The sequence below is a fragment of the Mirounga leonina genome, unplaced genomic scaffold (genome assembly GCF_011800145.1).
Source record: "Mirounga leonina isolate KUSES-001 unplaced genomic scaffold, KU_Mleo_1.0 Mir_173, whole genome shotgun sequence".
NCBI classification, from domain to species: domain Eukaryota; kingdom Metazoa; phylum Chordata; class Mammalia; order Carnivora; family Phocidae; genus Mirounga; species Mirounga leonina.
Window position 1 is genome coordinate 41980642 of NW_023270447.1, and position 23221 is coordinate 42003862.

The 23221-nt window shown below is 42.6% G+C and overlaps 1 protein-coding gene across 2 annotated transcripts in view; it reads right to left on the reverse strand.

The window, feature by feature from the left end:
- The window catches only part of CACHD1 (cache domain containing 1), a 199990-nt gene that overhangs the window by 51921 nt on the left and 124848 nt on the right, over positions 1-23221 (reverse strand). For both annotated transcript variants that reach the window (XM_035018363.1, XM_035018364.1), the window contains exons 4-7: positions 22375-22481; positions 5512-5638; positions 2550-2694; positions 1479-1695 (exon numbers count right to left, since the gene is read on the reverse strand). In XM_035018363.1, coding sequence (XP_034874254.1) covers positions 1479-1695; positions 2550-2694; positions 5512-5638; positions 22375-22481 — 596 coding nt within the window. The remainder of the gene's footprint in view (positions 1-1478; positions 1696-2549; positions 2695-5511; positions 5639-22374; positions 22482-23221) is intronic.

The following is a 23221-nucleotide window of genomic DNA, read 5'->3' on the forward strand; positions in this document are numbered from 1 at the left end:
TGGATATCACTCCTGTGATTGTGCTACATGGATAGCAAACATGGAGGGATTTTGCAGATATAATTGAGATTTCTAATAAGTTAATCACAAGGGAGAGAAATCTGATTAATTCAAAAGGGGATGATGGGTCTGGGGCGCCTGGGTGGCTCAGTCGTTAAGCGTCTGCCTTCGGCTCAGGTCATGATCCCAGGGTCCTGAGATCGAGCCCCAAATCAGGCTCCCTGCTCGGCGGGAAGCCTGCTTCTCCCTCTCCCACTCCCCCTGCTTGTGTTCCCTCTCTCGCTGTCAAAAAAAATAAATAAAATATTAAAAAAAAGGGGGGGATGGGTCTGATGAGAACAAATGAGCCCTTCAAAAGAGGGTTCAAGCCTTCCCTGAAGTCAGGGACTCAAAGAGATGCTCTCCTGCTGGTTTTGAAGAAGCAAGCGCATGTGAGGTTTACAGTTGCAAGGAAATGAATTCTGCCAGCAACTGAACTTGGAAGAAGGCTCCAAACCTCAGAGCAGACCGCAGACGTGGGGGACGTCCAGACTGCAGCCCTCGTGCAACCCTAAATCCTTACCTAGAACCCAGGCAAGCTATGCCTGCACTCCTGACCCATGAAATGGTCTGCATGGTAACAAATGTACATTGTTTTAAGCTGCTTTAAATTTGTGGTAACTTGTTATGTTCAAACGCCAACAAACATGCCATCTGCCATCATTAGTTGTAATAATTCCAATAGCTCGATCTTTCAAGGGCTCACCATGTGCCAGTCACTATGCTTTGCATTCGTCAGTGTTGTCTTACTTTTAATGCTGACACACTGAAGAACCTGCAAATATATTCTTTAAGTTTCCCTCAATAGGACAGATTCATTTATAAAAAAAAAATCCTACAAATAGATACTCAAATATAAAAGGGAAAATGACAAGATTCCTTTCAGTAGTTTCAAAGCATGTCTTATTTCAAATATCTTTTCCTTCAGTTTAGCATGCATCCTAATTCCAGATTTTCTTTAATACATGAAAATTAAATTAGAGTGCCTTTGTACATTTGAAGGGCCGTGCTCATCTAAATGACAGCTGGTTACAAGAAGGAAGGATCAAGGCAAGAATCCTGCAGCCCGTTTCTGTGCACATGCGCACCAGCAGACGTCCACTCTCAAGTCAATGAGAAGGCAAGGCTGATAATTAGCATTAAAAAGGATGCGGACATTCCCCTGGGAAATAAATGGGGCTATGTTTGTAATAAAGGGGCAAGAAGAAGAGGCTCTGGGGGTGAAGAAATCGCGCGGGCCGAGTACCTTTGATTGGAAAAGATGAGAAAATCTAGTAAGATCCTAGTACTAGATGACCATGATGACAACACATGAAAATTTTATTCCAGGTCAATTTAAAAAATCCCTCTAGACAGAGTTGTGTGATCAATTTACAATGTATGCTTATTGCTATCCTTGATCTATTGGTTTATAAGTCCTCTGAGAGAATGCAGCTTACTTGCTTGGAACTTTGTGTTATTGTTTGTGCTTCGAATCAGCTGAAACGCCTTTTGAAATCCCACCGCATGCTGGGTAGGACTGTCCAGAGACTTGACGCTGCTAACGAAGGTGGACATTTTCCTCTTTGTCTCACTCGTGGCTGGAGACAGGAACGTCTTATAGCACTGGTCGAGCGAGCACGTCCTGACTGTGTCTGCCACAGTCAGCACAGAGATCTGGAGGAGAGAAAAAGCAACCTTGTTATCTTAACATGTTGAAGGCTTTTTTATATTCTTGAAGAGCCCAAGGACTGAGAGGGCCTTCAGAACAGTTTCTGAGAGTTTAAAAATAAATGCCTGGAGGCATAAATCTATCAAATTTGAAAAGGATGAGTTAAGGATTGGTAAGGGGGAGGGGCTCTAGAGTCTGTGTTTTGTTCCCAGATGAAGTCAGCAGTATGGTGTTCATCTATAACATTAAGGACGACTATTTCACGCAGAGAAAGAGCTTAGCAGTACTAACCATCCTGGGTTTCCAGCTGGAGGTGGGGGTGAGGGTAAAGGCACAGGGTGTGTGTTTTAAGCAACTAGATTAGTCAGTAAAACCTTAGGAGTTGGAAAAGTCAAAATGATGAAGCAGAAAATGTCCACAAGGCAATAGATTATCATTAGCTGTAAACACACCTGTCTCTGAGGTATCCTAGAGATTAGTAAACCTCGAGAAGCCTTCCCTTACCCCTCACCTCTCATAAATCTTGAGCCAAAGTCCAGCCATCCACCAGCCTCCACACCCTGTCCTTCTCCTCCTTAGCATAACTTCCAGTGTGAAAGTCACAGCTAATTGGAAGCCTTGACAGGAGCCAGGAAGGACGTACAAGACTCAGCTTGGTGGGGGTGGTTTTTAAGAGAGATGTGGAGCCAGAGTCGGCAGCTGCTTCCTCAAACGCTAGAAGAAAAATGAAACCACTCTCTTTCCCCCAAAGTCGTTTTAAATATGGATTTAAAACTGTGTACCATAAAACACAAGGTACTTCACAAAAGACATTCGAGGAAGAGCCAATGCCACGGGGGTCACTGGGGGTACCGGTCACCTTGTCGTGCTCGTCGATGGCACTGAGGATGACCCGGGCAGCGTCCTTGGCGATCTGAAGCTGGGTGTCCGTGACAGAGGCCCCGTGGTCCAGGATCACTACTATGTGCTTGGACTGTGGCCGGACCGTGGAGACGTAGATAGGTCTAGAAGGGGTGGGGGGGAGAAGCTCTCTGGGGTCAGTCCTGCTTTAGGTCAAAGGAGCTCAACCCAATGCAGCTGTGAACACTACAGATGTGCAGGCATTTGGTGGCTATGTCTTTTTCCAGGGATGTCTTTCTCCAAGGAAAGAGCCACTGGCAAGGAGAAAGGATACTGGCGCAGTGAAAACACGACCTCGAGACAACAGCATGTGTCTATAGAACAGGGATTGGTACCTCAGTCTTCCAAAAATTAAAGCAACTGGGAGGAGGTTAGAAGAAGCCAATCCTTTTGGGGGGTGCCTGGCTGGCTCAGTTGGTGGAGCATGTGACTCCTGATCTTGGGGTTGTGGGTTCGAGCCCCACATTGAGTATAGTTAAAAAAAAAAAAAAAGGCAACAAATCCTTTGGGAGGCTGGCCTTTTCGGCACACTTGAAAGTCAATGCTCGCGGCTGTGCGTGATGCTGACACTCAAGGTTACCCAATATTCGGCTACAGAACATGGGACTGGTGGCCTCTCAGACCGCAGAGAGTGCACACGAGGGAGGGGAGGGTCTACTTGCCAGCGCTGGGTCTGCAGACGTACAGAGTGGGGCTTTGCTAAAACGGAGGCGGCCTGTAATCTGCGAGCATGCTGAGCAGCTCTGAATAGCAGGTTTGGTTTCTCTCCCCCCAGACAAAGGCTACTGCTTAAGAGGGCCCTTTCCTTTCTGTACTGAAGCAATTCACACAGGTCAGCCACCAAAAGGCCCCTTATCGGAGCATTTAAAACCATGCCATCAAATGTGTCCAAGCCTGTGATAGCCACTCTTCTTGCCAGGTTTTTGTTTGCCAACATTCAGAAAAGGGGGTGGAGGGAGGGTGGGGAAGGTCCAAAGGAGAAATGCCTCCCATGAAAAGCGGCCTTCTGCTCATGTGTCGAACAGGAAGGTTTGTGAGAAGGGGTTTAATGCGGTCTCCCTTCACAGTTTTAAAGCTGGAACAAATTAGGGGGAACTTAAGAAAGCAAATCAGCCTCAAGAGAATTCCCTCCTTTACTGACACCCCTAAAACACTAGATTTTTTCTATGAAATGTTAGATGCCAGTTGACTCAAAAAAGTCTGGGCATGAATTAAGGAATAAAAGCAAAATACAAAAAAACCCACAAAAACAAAAAAGAAAACCCAAAACAAAACAAAACAAAACACAAAAAACCTAAACTCTCGAAATCTGGCCAAGTTTACACTTTTGTTCTCAAGCCAAAAGTCCTACATTAACACTGAACTACTACTGTATTTTCACCAGTCAATACCATTAAGCCAGTAGGGAAATGTAATAAAAAGAATTCAGGAGAAATGGCTACAGAAATGAAAGACAGAATGGAAAAGAATGAAATCTGACTATCCCAACACTGACAACCATGTCAAATATTGAACTTTTTAGGTCCTCCAGGCTAGGTGAATTAAAAAAAAAAAAGGCATATCTCTTTTCCAACTCAACCCACATCAATGGAAAGCAGAGTATGTGTTTCACATTGCCACAGTAAATTGTTAAGAAACTGTTTTAGAGGGATGCAAAAATAGTAACATGAAATGTACAATCTGGCAGTGGGTCCCCACAGCGTGATTGGTATCCACAGGTTCCTTTCTCATGTGCTCTGAAAACCCATTCCACACTTAGAAGGATGTGGGGAACTTGCAAAGGCCTCTGAGGAAAGCAGTTAGGGCAAGTGAAGAGATGGGAACATCAATCTAGGAGGGGAGGAACCTGAGTTACTTGGCCGAGGGAAGACAGTGTTGAGGGTTGGTTTAATGCAGATTCAGGGTAGGTATGCATGAAACCTTCCAAGTGCAGGTGAGTGCAGATTTCTGACAAGGTCCTGCTTGTCCTTTTGGACTTTCCCTCACAGGTGATTCATTAATAGCAGCATGCCATCCAACCTATCTTCTTAGAAGTAAATGCAAATTAGATGGTTCATGGTGTCTTTGGCCTCTCCTGAAATAAGCCAGACCAGACCCACGGTCATGACTTCTGGTCCAGTTTCTAAGACACTTAAGTCTTCACCAGGATGTCTAGGGAGGGAACCGAAGAAACCATACCAATGACACAAAGGTCTTTTTAGGAAAAGCAGAGAAGTAGTATTTTCCTTGGGGAACATTTTAGACACAAATTAAAGTAATGATAAAGAGAGGCTAAAGTGATGGTTATTTTGGACTCTAAAAAATGGCAAGTAAAATGAACACCCTGCACTAGCTCCAGATTTTCTGGTGTCAAACACCCTTTGCAGATACACTGCAAAGGGAAGCCGTAGGGATTCAAAAGGGAAGTATCTTTGCCTAAGGGGTTCTGTAAATTGATGAGTCTTGTCATACAAATTAGCTCACCATTACTGTCCTTCTGGCTAAGCGGTACGAACTCCCAGTCATTTCCGTGAGAAGAGCAGGATGCTAATCATTCTTTAATCCAATGTGTCCTGGGCAACTTTAAAACTTCTAGTAGCTGAGATTGCATGTACTTAGGAGTCTTTTAGGGCAGCGCTTAAGCAAAGGTATTATCATTCCTGTCTCACCAAGGATGCCTGAAGCTCAAAACCACGTGGGTGCCTCCAACAGCTTAATTTCTTTAGTGAGTACCTTGTTAGATAGTTCTAGAAAAACTCTGGGCTTTATCATTTGCCCTTCCTAGCGTTTCCACATCCACATACGTTCGCTGGTGAAATCATTCCTGAGTAAGTTTGAGAAACCACAGCTTGGAGGCAGTCATGTGTGTAAATGAGGAGTCTCCGTTTCATACAGATCACTCTTAAGCAGTAATTACAACTGTAGCAAGCAAGTCAACGTACCTACTACGATGCTCATAGCTGCCCTTACACCGGAACTTGTGTGCTGGGAAAACGGTGAAAATCCCTTCTTCCGAGCTGAAATACTGCCACTTAATTCCAGGGTTGGATTTCAGGTTGTCTGCAAGAACTAGAGGAGTGGGGAAAAGGAAATATAAGCACCAAATCCACAGGTGCAGGCAGGCATGGCTCCTTAGGCATCTGCTTTGCATAAACTGCTTGTAGTATGAAGAAATCCCACTAGATCTAAGGCTGTAAATTTTCCACTAAACATTTTCTTTCTGTCCCTTAAAAAAATACCTGCGAATAGAAAAATGTAATGAATGTTTCAGTCAAGGGAAGCTATTATTCTGAACGTTGTGTGGTGATGCTATATGTCCTGGGATGTTTTTTCTAGCATGAATGATTCATCTGCACTAGTCTCTCCCCTCGGGAGGCTGGTCCCTGTTGGACCAGTTTACACTTGCCGGGGTACATTCTCTAATGGAAAACAGTGACGTTAAGAGGCCAGGTCTCCAGAGGGACTAGACCTGTGACCTTGACCTTGCTCACTCCACAATGAGGAAATCAGCATAGATGGTACAAAGGTCAGAACCACCATCATTCAGTAAGAGCTCATGGAATGATTCCAATGTGCCAGAAGCGGGACACAGGCTTTCCTTCATGGTTGCTCATTTAACCCATGAAACAACTGTAGGACGACGGTGGTATTATTATTCCCCACTTTGGAGTTTAGAAAATACGTTTAGAGAGCTTAAGTGACTTGTCTAAGGTTTCATCAGTAAATGGCCAAGTTGGGATTTCAGCCTGGCTGTCCTGGCTCCTAGGTTCTTACCATCACACAGTATTGCCTCCCTTCCTACATACCTTGTATTCCTGCCACTGAGCTGCAGCGGGAGGGGCAGCCACCTTCTTGGGGGCAATCCTGTCCCCAAACCTCCATGAAGTCTTTCTTACCCTCTCCCACAAGCAGAGTTCTCTCCCTCCTGATGCCCTTCCACTCTTTTCCCCCACCGAATCCGTAATGAACCATACACTTACTATGTGTCGTATCCTGCTTTACATGCTGCAAGATACACACAGCTGAGCAAAAGACAAGTCTTATTGTAATAACTGATACACCAGAAGACTTACATAGTGGGAAGTGGGACAGAAAGCAATTCAGGGGGAGGAGGAGTCTGAGCAAAGGCAAAAGGCAAGTATGAGGTGCATCTGATAAGAATGTATCTAAAGCTCTGAACGCCACGCAGCCATCCTTGAGTCTGGCTCGGAGGTCGGCAAACGTCTGCCAGGGTTGCCGACCATGCAGACTCTGTCGCGACCCACCTAACTCTGCTGCTGTCGTGCAAAAGCAGCCCCCGACCTCGGTGCATGTGCGGGTGTGCCAATGACAGCTGATTTACAAACATCAGTGGCGAGCTGGATTTGGTCAGTGGGCCTTCCACTTGAGCATTCGAACTCCGAGCCCACCGTGTGAAATGCCCCGCTTGGGGGACTTAAAGCATGTCCAGTGCCTCCTGCCTCCAGCAATTACCCTGCCAAACACACACACGGAGAAAGGGCAGCATATTTTATCCTCACAAAAATCCTAAGAGTAACAAAGCATTCTCCCCAAGTTATGGACAAAGAACCCGGCTCTGACTTTTCTGGGCTCCCTGAGGTTTCACAGGGGACAGGAAGGGCAGTGGAGGGTATGTGACCACAACGCAAGTCCCCGTCCACTCTGCCAGGCAACCTTATCAAGGTCAACACCTGGACCGGGGTGACCACACTCTCCCCTGAGACCTAGGGCTGATGTGATTTACACGTAAACATGGAGGCGGCTTTTCCTCTGGGGGTCCGAAGCCTTAACCTTGATCTCTTGTTAGCACTGTTCTTCAGGCAGCCCTGCCAAGCCCGCAAGAAAAAGGCAAACAGTGCCTTTGGAAGTAAAGCTCAATGACCTCATTTAAAAGTAACATCTGTAACAATAAACAGGCTACAGTGAGACTATTAAAAGGGGAGCCAATGAGAGCAAGAATGTTTTAAAAATAAATCAGAATTCATACGGTGCATGATACATTTAGTCTCACCACAAAAGATCATTCTGGTTCCTTATAATCATTCCAGCACTAGAGCATAAGTGTCAGGCAAGGTTCCTTAAGCCCTCCCGCTGAGAACTCCTTTGGCATCTGATTAAATTTCATGCATTATTCGGTACTAGTAGAAGATGATGGATATGATGGTAATGAGGACCCCAGGGCCCAGAAGCAATCTATCATTGTGGTGTGCACCCCAAGCGGGCCCCTCTCTGACCTAGATGTGGAGGTGAAGAGCCCTATTTTCCACACAGGCACAGGCAATCCAGAGGCGGCTTCCCCCATTCCTAGGAGTCAGTGAGATGTTCCGGCAACTGGAGAACTTGGGCTGGGGTCCTGCGTGCTCACTCTTTCCTCAGCAATGCTGGACGCTGTCCAGGAAAAGGCTGGGCATACGTCCAACCTGTCGGTCCATGATGTATGGTGTTAGGCTTTAAGCTATCAGTGGGTAGGGCCTGTATTTGTCTCAACTGCTCTGCACACCTACCTCAGACAGACACACGTGAAGGTGGCAACAAATGATTTCCTCCTCACTGGAGCTCATCCCCAAGAGGCAAGCCACCACACCCTCTGAAATCCTCCAGCACCTTACCTCTCCCACCTTCTAGTTAGTGTTACTGTATTCTGGGCAACTTTTCACTCTCCCATCTCTAGATTCTGAGATCCTTGAGGGTGAGATCTGGGTCTGAGTCACCTCTGTGCCCTGGGCAGAGGTGCTCAGTTCTCTTCAGGTCAAGGCGCAGGCTCTGTGGGAGCTGCAGGGTTGATGTCCGCAGCACATGGGCTGGGAGGGTCTGCTCAGAAGTACTCTTTCTCAACTATTTGTGATACTTTTAATAAATTATAAACTCTTACTCTCTTCTAATGCCAAATCCAATTAAAAATAAATATGGTGACTCAACATAGAGCATGATAATTTTTTTAATTTGTCAGAGAGAGAGCGAGAAAGAGAGAGCGCACAAGCAGTGGGAGTGCAGGGAGGGAGAAGCAGGCTCCCCACTGAGCAAGGAGTCTGATGCGGGACTCGATCCCAGGACCCGGGGATCGTGACCTGAGCCGAAGGCAGATGCTTAACCGACTGAGCCACCCAGGTGTCCCAAGAGCAATGATAATTCTAAATAGCTTTTAAAATGATTGACACTCTGCTCTCCCAACACCACTGCCCATATAATAGGTACAGAAATAGGTAAATGGAGAGAGAAAAAGCCTACCTGTCTGATGGTTTCAGGGGACTATATATGACAAAATATATCAACTGTATATGTTACACATGTGAAGTTTATTGCATATCAATTATGCCTCAGTAAAGTTGATTTGATAGAACAGTGAAAACTTGGGGCACCTGGGTGGCTCAGTCGTTGAGCTCTGCCTTCAGCTAAGGTCGTGGTCCCTCTCTGGCAAGTGAATGAATAGAATCTTTAAAAAAAAAAAAAGAACAGTGAAAACTTACTGAGCACCATATCAACTAGTTTTATACATGGTGTGCCGCTTTTCTTTTTTTTTTTTTTATTAAAAGATTGTATTTATTTGACAGAGACACAGCAAGAGAGGGAACACAAGCAGGGGGAGTGGGAGAGGGAGAAGCAGGCTTCCCGCAGAGCAGGGAGCCCGATGCGGGGCTCAATCCTGGGACCCCGGGACCACGACCTGAGCTGAAGGCAGACGCTCAACGACTGAGCCACCCAGGCACCCCTGTGTGCCATTTTTCATAACTACTTTATGAGTTTGTTGCTATACCCACTTTACTGGTGCAGAACTCACTTGCTCAAGGCCCAAGTCATGATTTGATCGAGGTGTGTCTGCCTCCAAAGCCCTTGCTCTTTCCAGAACACTACAGTGCCTCCACAAGGTCACTAAATACATGTTGAATGAATTAGCATTCAACAGATAAAAAGCACACCGAGTATTTCTTGAGAGGCAGAGTAAATATATAAATATGTTGGTGTCTTTCAATCAAAATAATCAGCTGCATTAGTTTATAAAGACAAAATGTAAAGAAATGCAATTAAGAGGACACCTGACAGAAAGAAAGGCTATCGCAATTGAAATAAGACATAGGCTAAAGTAAGCATTTAATCTTGTGAGAAAAAACGAATGGCTGAACTGCTAAAACCGGCATGCACCAGCTGAGTAGCCCAATGTCATGGGGTTCGCCATTGACCCCACAGGCTGGCTTAACTGGAAAATGGCACAAACACTGTAGCTCAGAAGGCAGGTCAAGTTAATTATAGCACTCATGACTCTGATAAAAAAGCATATTTTACATAATAGAAGGAGTTTTTATGTGACTGTGAAACTATATAGCTGAGACCTCTTAATTATCCTGTAGGTGTTTAACAGATTGGAGAAGTCGTTCACAGTCAATGTGAATAAACATAAGAAAGCCAGTTGGACACAGGCCCAATGCTGTTTTGCACTTTCTATTTAATTTGGGTTGGTACTTAGGCACTAGAAGCAAGACCCTGATAAATCAGAATGGACTGGGAATAGGAAGCCATGGGTTTTGGTCCCATCTCTAAGACTGGCAAGCCCTCTGACCTTACATGTACTCACTATACAGCATCCAAAGGAATCTTTCTAAAATGGAAATTGAATCCCACCATTGCTTTGCTCAAAACCGTTCAAAGGTTTCCCACTACACCAGAGCTAGCATTAAATCCAAACCCAATAAGGCCCAGCACCCTCTGGCCCCTTTCTAATCTCCAGCCTCACTTTTACCCTCTTTAACCCACTACGCCGTACGTCAAGGGCTACCTCTTGCAGTTCTGCAAACGTGCCAAGCTCTCCACACAAGATGATCCTTAGACCTGAAGTAACTCTTTTCAACTTCTCAGAGAGACCTACCCTGACCACCCTTGATTATTATCCTCTTTAATAGCACCCAGCATTTTCCTTCAGAGCAAAAACTGGTAATGGTTGGTGTACCGATTTTTGTGGCTATGGTTCACGTCTCTTATGCAGACTTGCTGCAAGTTCCATGAGGGCAGGAGCCAAACCCAGAGCCAAATTCACCACATTCCCAAAGCCTGGTGCATGCCTCGCTTTTAGGATGCACTGAGTCAGAAACTGCTAGATGAGCCAGTGAATGATGACCTTGGCCTCTGTGCCCCATGAGATTTCACCATTTCCTCACCTCTAGTCTCCGAGGGATGGATTTGGACAAGGTATTTCCAAAGACCCTTTAGAAACCAAAGAGAAATAAGGGTAAAGAATGAAGGTCAATAGAAAGGAAGGAAGCACAAAGATTTGCAACTAGAAAGAGCAAATTTCTCATTGGCTTTGATCAAGTTTATGCAAAAAAGGGGTTAAAAGCAGAGGTATTCTTACTTCTAATAACTTAGAATAACTTAGTAGGTCAGCACTAAATAATTATTATTAGTGACCCAAGACTAAACAAAATGTACAAACGGTACCAAGAAATGTTTAGACAGAATGACAGAAAACTTCATATTGGCTTTTAACAAACGAGGAGGTTCCTGTGACAACACCTTGTTCTTTAAAGGCAAGTTCTGTTCCCCCTTGGTCTCCTTCTGTGAGCCTTCAACAAATTTACTATTTTTCTCTTACAGTTCCTATGTTAATTCTAACAAAGACAAACAACTTCTCAATACCTACTGGCTTATTTTTCTTCAGCCATAACACACCAATTGTAGTTGGAAAAGCAGCTAAAAACATGCCTTTCGGGAGTGCCCAGCTGGCTCAGCTGGTAGATCATGCGACTCTTAATCTTGGAGGTCATGACTTTGAGCCCCATGTTGGGGGTAGAGTTTACTTAAAAATGTGTCTTCTCCCTTTTCAGGCATTCTTTATTTCCCATTTGAGTCTCAAGATTCACCTGCATAGTGTAGTATACTGTCTGTGGGAAATTCTAACATATGGGCCCCAGATTCCCTGGCCCCCAAATATTTCCCTTCCAATTTCACCATCTACATCTGACCAGTTCTTGGATCATCAGCCTCTCTAGTCAAAACAAAACCATGTCCCCAACCTCCTTGCCTGCCCACTTTAATGCTTAAACCATCAGGCTGATGAGAACGAGATGGATTACAAACCGCTTGTAGTTGGGCTGTGACTTTGGTTTTTCCTGACAATATTAACCACCAAAGGCAGAAAACAGAGAAAATGCTCTGTGGTAGAAAGCTTGTTGCCTCCCACCTCAAGGAACTCTGGCCTTTCTGATGCCCAGCCCAACACCACTCAGCGAAATACACAAAGCTATCTACCCCCCACAGCTTGCCAAATATAAAATACAAGAGCTGTCCTAAATACACAGAATGGCAGACACACAAAAACACACACACACACTCCCGCAAAAGATCAGAAACTACACAGCACCTTTCAGTAATATTCTGTGCAACAGAAATCATTTTGGAGGGGAAAAAACATTTTGAGGACTCCAACAAAATTTCTGGCATTACACTCTACATCACGCTTTCTAATTCCTACTCCTAGCTCAGACCCAGAGCATCATTTTACCACACATTCTGAATGAGCTGTATTTCATGGACCCTTAGCTACTCTTTATACTTTTCAGGAGTGGTAGGCATACTGAGTATTTGACAATTCACCAGGCACTTTGCTATGTCTTTTATATATATTATCTCAGTTAATTTTTTTAAACAACCTTTTGAGGTAGGTTTAATTTATTATTCAGGAAACCAAGGCTTAGAGAGGTTAATTTTCCCCAGCGTATGATAGCTATGCAAGAGCCAAAATAGGTGGAGCTTTACCAAAGAGATATTATTCTCATCTTATAACTAAGCATATTCTGACTCAGAAAGGGAAGAGTGACCTAAGCTCTGACCCTTGAATGGGATCCAGACCATGTAGCCCAGTAATTCTTCTACCACAACGACCATGCTAGCTAAAGTCCATTGCCAAACTTAGATTAATGACAGCTGACCCAGCTAATCCCACTGTATTTACTTCAGTCCAATACTAAGGAGAGAATATCCTCAAATCTCAGGTTCTGCTCCAAGCCCACAGCTTTTTATGTCCATTCTAGGTTATCTACATAATGCCAAAATAACCATTCCATTATGTCCTCAATTCCGTTAAGACAGCCTGGTCATGGGCTCAGAGAATTCAGGATAAACTTCCGGGGCAATCCAAAATCACTACAGGATCTACTACTCTGTCCTCTTCCTTTTAATAGACCACTCCCAGAGGATCCAAAGGACCAGGTGATCTCCAAACATTCATGGAAGGGGTAAGAGAAATTTAACAGAGTTCTCAAAGCCTGGTTGATCATCACAATCAGCTTTTGAAACCTATGGATTCCCAAGCTTTACCAAGCCAATATTCTGAGTTGCCAAGTCTGAGCTGGGGGTCAAAGAATAGGTATTCTTTTGACAAAGCACTCCAGATGACTCTGATGATCAGCCAAATTTGGGACAGCTGGCCAAAGACATTTAACTCCATTGTCCCATCTATTTCCCTAGCTTTACTTTCTTCCTAGACTGTTTCTCTATCTTTAGCATATAATCATTTTCAAGTTTCCCAAACTTAAAAAATGATTAGCAATAACAATAAAACTCTTCCTTTACCCTATCTCTTCCTATCAGGGACCTTTCCCCTTTTTCTCAGCCAAGTAATTTGGAAGAGTGGTCTACAATGATTCTCCACTTCTTGTCCTCTCATTTCTCCCTCATCTAGCCATTTTGCCTATGCCGTGGCCACTTCTCTCTAATCCCACTTTTGGATTACATTTAATAGTCTACCCAGTTTTCTCCTTCTTCCAGGCCAACTACAGTTCCATCCACTTTCCACAAAGCTCTCTGGCTCGCGCTGCTTAGTCTGTCAGTTGGTTGACTTCAAGCTAAAAAACAAATCAAAACAAAAGCCAAACCAAAACCAAACTCCTCAGATTCATATACAAGTGGTTAAAATCTGGCTTAGTGCTACCTTCATTACCTGTTACTTACTGCCCTCTTCCACAATGATCCTGGATTGGGCTGGCTACACTTTTATAGATTTCTAACTGAGAAATGTACTTACCTCAGGCACATCACCTGGATAATTCCCAACGTCTTTTAAGATGCACCTCAACCTTACAATATGGGTCAAGTAACCCCTGCTTACCTTTATCATTATAGCACTTAGCACTGTATAGTAACAGGAGCTGTCTGTTGATTTTCTCCTTCCCTTCACTCCCCTCAAAACATACATATATACAACTAGGTTGTGAGCTTGAGGGTAAAACCTCTGTCTTGATTATCTTGGTGTCTGCCCCAGTAACTACCTTACAGATGTTACCTGAAAAAAGCTCTTTATAAGAAAGTACAAGGAAGGAGTTGTGGTTGGTTCTGGGTCTCAAGCTTCGGTATTGTGTAAAATGAAGCTGCTCTTAACTGACATATAGAACATGGGCGGGGGAGGTGGTTTGAGTTGGAAGTGTCAGAGATTATGGGTTTGATTTGAGACATAAAGAGTTTGAAGTAGCAGCAGGCAGAATACAGGGATGGAGACATCTCTTTGTCCTAAGCAGTCTATGATAGGAGGCTCATTGGACTAGGAGTCAGGACATAATGTTTAGTCATCTCAATACGCACCATTTGTTGTCTGACTGTAGGTAGATCAGCTAACTTCTCTGGGCCTGTTTCTCGTCTATAAAATAGAATGGATACTTGTCTTTGGTATCCATGGGAAGACAAAAGTATAAAATGGTTTATGAGGTGCTAAGAGGCAACAGATTGATTTTCTTGTGTGCACTGTGTATTTGGACTCAGCATAGTTTCATGCAAACGCAGGATGATATTATTCATATGCATGGTCTGTGTCACTCTATATACCTGAGATATTTATGTATGCCAATTTGCTATGAAGCCAAAGAAACCAGTGCTACCTTACAAGCAAATCACAACCACATTCTTTTCTTTCCTAAGGTCCTTCAAAAGTCTTGGTTCTTCGGGCGCCTGGGTGGCTCAGATGGTTAAGCATCTGCCTTCGGCTCAGGTCATGATCTCAGGGTCCTGGGATCAAGTCCCGCATTGGGCTTCCTGCTCCTTGGGAGCCTGCTTCTCCCTCTGCCTCTCTCTCTCTGTCTCTCATGAATAAATAAATAAAATCTTTAAAAAAAAAAAAAGTCTTGGTTCTTCAATTATAAAAATGAAAAGCACCAAGAAAATTCCTGTTTCATTCATTCATCAGTAAGTACTTGCTGTGTACTGGCTATGGACACAAGATTGGGAACTCGACACGCAAAAAATAAAAGGAGCAGAGGGTCAAGTAGATGCCCCAGATAAACACTTTAATTTCTAAGAATGTACCAAAGAGTAAAATAATAAAGGAGAGAGGTAGCTGAGGACCCCACTGAGCCTGACGACCCCACCTCAGCCTGACTTCTCCCGCTGCTCAATCCTGCTTCCTTCCCTTTCCCCACAGGCCACCAGTCTCCATCTTAAAGTGTGCCCCACTAGCAAATCCAAGCAGTCCCACAGACAAAGAATTCTACCTGTGAGCGTGAGCAAAGATGACAAAGATGCTGGGCCCTGAGGAATGAGCAATATTTTACAAGTCAGAGGAGGCAGGCACTATATTCTAGGATAAAACAGTAACATGAGCAAAAGCGTGGAGGAGTGATGGAGATTGAGGACTTGAAGAAATGAAAGTGACCTCGTGAGGGGAGAGGGAAGAGGAAGAGAAGAAGATGGAGTTGAAAGGCCTCCATCTTTTTCTTACAGGTGAGCCACCAGAGGTTTTTAAGAAATGGAGTTACAGAGCAGATATTTGCAAAATACCTACAGTGTGAAGGATATATTTAAAAGGGAATAAAAGCAGAGAAACCTTTTGGGAGGTTTCTATATTAATTCATCTTCTAGAAAGATCTGTGAAGATCTAAGTTTATGGCATTAGCAGTGGAGAAGACAAAAGGGATTCAAGACTTATCTCTGAACTATGGAATCTGAGCCAAGTTGCCCCTTCAATGAAAAGGGGACAATGAGACCTACGTCACAAGTCAGTATGACAAGCAGGAAGAAGGACACATAGAAATGCCTAGTGAGGTGACTTGTTCGTAGTAAATACTTAACAAATATTCACTCACCAACATTCTCCTTTGATCACTGATTTAAGGGAAGTTAAATCTGTTAAAACCTGGAGAAGTACTGGGTAGAAAAAGGTGAGGAAGAATTCCCAGTGTAACCAGGATGGAGGTACTGCTAATTGGGACAGTAAGCCCAGACTGTGGAGAGGTTTAGGGAAAAGTTTGTTTTCTGTTTAATTTTTGAGGTAGCTACAGAATCATCACAGAGACATGTGTGTCTTAAAGTTGGTTACTCAATAAATAAACTCAAATAGGCCACGGCTGGAGAGAGAGATCTGGAATTCTGCAGCATGTGGCCAGAGCTGAGGTGCTGGCTAAATTGAGAACATTTGGGGAGATAACATTTAGACGTGATGAAGGTGGTTAAGAGAGGACATGTGGGGACATCTACCTGAGGACAAAGGAGCTTAAGAAAAAAAATGAAAAGGTCTGAGCAGAGAAGTAAGAGGATAAATGGCACAGAAGAATTTTATAGAAACCAAAGGATGATAGAGCTTCAAAAAAGACGTTTACCTGTCAACTACTTCACAGCGGGTCAGGAAAACCGTGGAGGGATCACTTGGAATCCTTCCAGAGGGCAGTGATAGAGTGAAAAATTGGAACAATCTGAATGTTGAACTGGAGTAGACTGATTAATTCAAGGACGTTATACAATCATTACCCCCAGGATCTAGAAGTATATTTACACATATACAAAGGAATGTTCAGGATACATTTGTTAACTACAAAAACAGAAAAACAGAAAACAAAACCAGGCTATATCCATGATAATATGTATATGAGATTATATATATGAGACTATATGTGACTAATAAAATCTTCTGCAATCAGTATAACAGGGTTGTTGTAACAAACTATAAAAAAGACTAGACTTTGAAGTAGCTTGCATTACAGGGCAGAACTTGAAGGGATGCTTAATTTTGTGGATATGCGTATACACACACACACAAATGTAAACTGAATCACATAGCCTCAATAATCTAGATTCCTAAGTGACTGAATAGGTTTTAGATGTTATATGAATAATTACCACATTTCTAATGACACTAATGCAATCATGAAGCTGGGGCAAATAGGCATAAAAACAAACTAGAGATTCCCAGGTTGGCTGATTTTTATGCTTTTATTTTAGGTTTTTAGGAAGAACACAGCTTTTCACTGCATTGGCATTAGCATATGGAACAGGTCATTTTCATGGCATTTGAAAGCAGACAGAAAAACCTACAACACAGAGCCCATCTTGGTCATTCACAGAAGGAAGTGATGAAGCCACCGAAAGCAGCAGCCTCCGGTGCCCACCTGTACCTCCTGCAGCATTTACCGGTGTAACATGACTTACAGATGCCCCCGACACCCCGTGAATCCCGTTTCTCAATGTAGACTGCAACGCTACCAAGATCGAAGTTTGCAACTTCAAATGATGTCTTTAAATCAAACACCATAAAGAAAGTCCAGGCACTTTTTCTTTTCGCAAGACTCACTCCCACGCCACTCACACCTCAATTGCATAACTCAAGAGAGCAAGAGGCAACTTTCCTTGGACTCTTCAAATAAATTCTCTTTAGGGATCAGGCTACCCACAAGAAAATAGCTCAGCAGGAATTAAAAAAAAAAAAAAGAGAGAGTGAGAGAGAGAGAGGGAGGGAGAGAAACTAGGGATAAAAGCAGGAAGGAACCCGAGCAAAACATTGCCAGCACCATAATGGAACGTGTGCATTGTCAAATGCTAGTCGCTTGAAGGGAATCAGGGACAAGGAGTCAGTTTAGAAAGTCGAGATCTGGCAGGGTTGGGTTTAAGCAAAGGGATACACATGTGTGTTGGATGGATGGACACATGAACTAGTTTTGGGTAAATGAAGCTAAGAATAGTTTACAATTTATGTGGGTCTGTTTCCAGCTAGTCTGAAAGGCAATCTGAAACTGTGTTATCAATTAGGAACCCATTGATGGATTATATACAGTCTGAAAAAGCCTGAGGCTGGACATCTTACAGATGTAAATATGAGACATGTGATAGCCCACGAAGTACATTAATTCTGCTCTGAAAGAGGGCATGAGCTGGAGAGGAGGAAAAGGGGGAGCTCTGAGGTCACCCTCCACCATCTACCACTCCTCTTACATTACAAATGACTGCTCAAGAATGTGGACTTTGGGATGCAGCCACTGCTTGGTGGAATGTCACACAACTTCAAATACAAGCAAGTCCATTCTCAAACACCTGAACGTTGCCAAAAACTGCTTGTAAATCTAGCTATGTCGACTGAGCTGAGAACAACTCTTGTTAGGTAGGATGTTATACTTGAGACATGCTTTTAGAAACAGCAAAATTCAAAATCGGATCTTTAACCATGTACCTATGTCTTCACCATCTCCTTCCTCCCCTCCTGGTTTTTCAAACTCTCTCCCCATTCACAAACAACTACTGTAATAAAACAGCATTTTGTCAGGATTCCCAATTATGTGTGCAACTGAGTTCTACTCTAAAACCTCATTTATAGAAGATAAACTTAATGTAACTAAGAGGTCTTCAATGCCTCTTTCTCTGCCTCACTCTTGGCTGATGATCGTGCTTTCTAAGTCTCTGAGAAAACAAAATCACTAAGAAGGGAATGTCTCTGTGTTCCCGACACTACATTGGTCATTATGGGCATCCCTGCACACTTGCTCTTCTTTCCCTCCTCTTATTAAGAACGAACACTGTGCTTTTGGACTACCTCATTGGAATCCCACCATCTCTTGCCTAATCAAGGGAAAGGCTCCAGTAATTATGTCTCTTCTTGCTCTTGGGTCTTTAAGCTTTCCTCTACTGGATCATTCCCTTTGGCACATAACCTGCTGTAATTTCTCTCAATTTAAAAACACTCTCTGGACTATACATGGCACTCCAGTTTTCCTTTCAGCAAACCTTGGGAGTTCATGTACTTACTGTTTCCAGCTCCTCTTATCCATTCTTAAGAGCCTGAACTAACCAGGATCAGCCTGTCATTCTACTGTTATACCAAACAACCTCTGTCAAGTTCATCAATGACTTCCATGTTCCTAAATCCAATGTCCGTTTTCTTAGCCTTCGTCTTACTGGGTCTACTTAATCCAGCTGATCTCTCCCAGCTTCTTGAAATACTTCTTTCACTTGGATTCAAGAAGATGACTCTCTTGGTTCTCCTACCAGACTGACTTCCTTCTCAGATTTCTTCAGTGCTTCCTCTTCATTTCAGTGATCTTTAAATGGTAAGGTGTCCTAAGACTTAGTCCTGAACCTCTTCTCTTTTTTACCCATAGCCACTTGCTAGGTGATCTTTTTGGGTCTCATGATTTAAGTATTACCTATACACAATGAATCTCAAATTTCAATCTCTAGTCTGACCCATTCCCCAGATTCCAGACTTGTATAACCAACTGCCTAGGAGAACTTTCCACGTGGATACCTAATAGGCATCTCAAACTTTGCGTTTCTACATCTGAAATGTTGGCTCCCTGCCTGCCACCAGTATTCCCCATCATAGTGAATGGCAACTCTGTCCTTCTCTTTGATAAGACCAAATATCTTGGAAGTCCTTCCCAGCTCTTCTCTTACTCTTACATATACTCCCCACCCCTATTCAATTCATTAGCCAATCCTAATGGTTCTATCTGCAAAACATATTCAGAATCCAACCACTTCTCACCACCTCCACCGTTATTACACTATTAGTGCCATTGCCACCTGCCACCTGGATTTTGGAATAACCTCTTAAATGGTCTCCCTGCTTCCACCGTTGCCTTGCTATAATCTTTTCTTGCCACAGCAGTCCATAAACCTTTTAACCTAAGTCAAGTCATGACTCTGCATAAGCCCTTTTTCCTCCTTGCCCCGACCTCCCCGCCACCATGATCTCCTATCTCATTCATGGCAAAAGCTAAAGTCCTTATAAGGGCCAGTAAAAAAGGCTCTTGGTGATCTGGTCCCTAGCTGCCTCTCTGGTCTCATCTTCTACGATCAATCCTTGCTCGCTGAATCACAGTTACAGTGGCCTTCTTGCTGTTACTTAGCACACTAAACACTCTCTTAACTCAAACCCTTTTCCTGGGATACATTTCCTCCAGTTATTCTTATGGTTTTACAACCCCACTTATTCAGATCTCACTGATGAGCCCTTTCATAAAGTAATAAGACTCCTTCTTCTCCCTCCTCCCTCCTTCCCCTCCCATCCCCAGTCAAAAGTACCACTGTTTCATCCCTGTGTTATTTTTCCTCCATAACATTCATCATCACCAGACATGTATATTTACTTGTCCTTTTGTTTAAGGTTTATGTCTCCCAGCTCCCAGAATATAAGTTTTTTGTTTTGTTTACAGCTGACCTAGGACAAAGGAAAGTGTTTACCACATAGAAGGTGCTCAATAGAAATACAATATGACTATTAATGATGGAGATAGAACTCAACAATATACTCATTATTAGAAACAATGAATAGATATAAAACAAGGCAATGAGGATGGAACCCTGGCTATGGCAGCTTCCAGATCCTCCAAGGCCTGGCCCACTGAGGTGAAGGATCCTGGCAGGACAGTGTTGCTTTGGCTCCCAAGTGAGCATGCACCACCCTCCGTATGGCTGGCCCAGCCTACACTTTCTTATTGTCCCAATCACACAGCCAGAAGGGGAATGGAGCTTTGCCTAGAACTGTGACACCTGACTGAGGATCTACTATCAGATATGTATTATGAAAGGTATTGTCTACCAGAAAGGAGTGAAAATATATTGCGAAGTAGTCTGTAATTCCTTCTTGCTTTATTTCCCCCTCCTCCCACTCCACCCCCCGTTATAAAAGCAATGCACGCTTAATTTAAAATTAAGAAAATCAGGGCACCTGGGTGGCTCAGTTGGTTAAGTGTCTGCCTTCGGCTCAGGTCATGATCCCAGGGTCCTGGGATCGAGTCCCGCATCGGGCTCCCTGCTTCTCTCTCTCCCTCTGCCCCTCCCTCCAACTCTCCCTCTCTCAAATAAATAAAATCTTTAAAAAAAAACTAAGAAAATTGGTAAGAAAAATACCCCACTATTCTACCACTAAAAGGTAACTATTAACATTTATGTGTGAGCCCTTCTAGATCTTATGTATACAAAGTAGTAATGGACTATATTTTTTCCTTATTAATTCAAATACCCAGAAGTTAACATATTTTTAACTACACAAAATGTGTATATCTGGGGTACATTTATATCCGATTTTATTCAAAGTTTGCTATTTTGGGGTGCCTCGGTGGCTCAGTTGGTTGGGCCTCTGACTTGTGATTTCAGCTCAGGTCATGATCTCATGGGTTGTGGGATCGAGTCCCGTATCAGGCTCTGTGCTCAGCGGGGAGTCTGCTTGGGATTCTCTCCTCTGTCCCTCCAACCCTGTGCACAAGCTCTCCATCTCTCTAATACATAAATCTTTTAAAAAAAAATTGCTATTTCAAGCTCAGGTCTTCAGACCCAACCTGTCTTGTGTTACTGAGCATAACCGAGGGAAAGGTAAGCACTGAATTTGGGAACTAGAAAATTTAAGTTCTAACTCTGTGTTCTGTGCCAGCTATGGAATCTTCTGTAATTCATTTACTCTGCCTATTTCATGTCCTTCTGTGCTCTCTTATTTTTTATGAAAAATATTTTCACTGAGCTTCTTTTCTCATAGCTAATCCCACCTGCTCCAGATGGCCTCCAGATTCTCTGACCAATTAAAAAAAAAAACTGAATCCATTATGTATTGGTCTATACAATATGTACCTGGCATATCTAGGTTGACCATTTAGCCAGCAGCTAGAGTTTTAATATCCTTAAGCGACAAAGCTTACAGTTCTTTCTTTCCAGACTTACTAGATTACCTGATTTGTGTATACAACTCCCAAAGGCTACCGTTCTCTCCACAGACCATGACTGGATGGGGCTCTGAAAGTAAATATTCTGTCCCTCCAGCTTCTCTAAGGTTTTACATGTCTGCAAGAGACCTGGAATTTGGGAAATACAGTCCTTCATGTCTAAGATTAGATCCTTTATCTCTCCAGTAATAAGGGAAACCTTAGGATCCTTCTGAGCCTCAGATTTTTCCTTGGTAAAATCTAAGGATTGAAACTGGTAGGTGATCTCTAAAGGTATTTCCAGCTCTTAAAAGGGGAAGTCTTTAGGTTCTGAAGCCCATCAACCAACAAGTGTACATAACAAGACAAACAGGGTGAGAAATATAGACTGGAACACCAGGACAAGAAAGCAGAGACACTATGTCCCTTTGGAACTCTATAGAAATATATATACAGGTACCCTAGTAGTTATTAATACTGCATATGACTAAGTCTTAACAAAACTGAGAACAAAGTTCAACTTCAATATATAGCATCCTACCACTGTTTATTAGAAATTCTTCCTTATCCTTTTTTCCAAAATACCAAGACAAATTAAAAATTACAAATAGGGAATATAAATTCAATACTTTTTACTGCAAAGATAACCGGGTCTCTAAAATAATCTTTAAAATAACAAATGTAAAACTCCTAACAAATGAGATAATGAAAAGTCTAGCCATATGTATACTATATAGTAAATGCTCAATACAGTTCAGCTCTTTTCTTTTTTCCTTCCCTGAGTGTCAACTTTCCAGAAAGAAATATCCAATTTTACGGATGATATTTTCTCTTCAAATCTTAAGGGAAAATGTCTAAAGCAATACATTTATTCAACTTGAATGTGGTGGAATATAGTTCACCTTTATAAACCAAGAGATTACTGACCTGAATTTAAATCTCGTCCTGGATTGAAGGCCCGGCTATTAACAGTGGTAGAAAGTCGATCGCAACTAATTGTTCTAGATACATTGGTATTAAAGTTCCCATCAAATCTGAAACAATAGAAGAGAATTAGCAATATTTATTTAGTGGTTATTAAATTAAAAAAAACCAAACCAACAAAATAATTCGTATTGCATATGAGGGCAGCTCATAAATCGTATATTGTGATTTAGATTTTAAACGTTGAAAAGAATCACTTCACAAGTATGGGAAAAAATATCTGCTTCTGGAAGGCTTTAGAAATCAAGTTCAGTTCTAAGGAGATTAAAAAAAAAAAATAACCATCCTTTGATCCAATTCTTGCTGCAATGAATTTGAGTCAGGTACTATTGATAAAATCATACAGAAAACAGATTTGACAAAATTCAGACTTAAGCTCTGATGTTATATATAAAACAAGTCTTTAAATTATCTTATCTGAAAACCAGTGACAAAGAACAAAAATAGTGAAGGAAAAAGAATGTTTGTGGAGTAGGAAACATCTAGACTTGATTCCCTGCTCTGTCACTATTAAACCTGTGACTCTAGACAAGCTCCAATTTTCTGAGCCTCAATTTTCTTATCTAAGGAAGAAAATTAAAAAAAAAAAAAAACAGAGATAACAGTTCCTCTCATGGTATAGAACACATAGTTTGCACATTCTGGATTGTAATGTAAATAAGGTGAAGGTCTTTTTGATTTCCAATGGTAGTGCAATGCTAGGACTAGGGCTAGAACAACACTAGTCCTCTGGCTAGCTGCTGATAAATCAGTGACTCATTTGCTACAGCAAACAATTATCTGCAAGAAA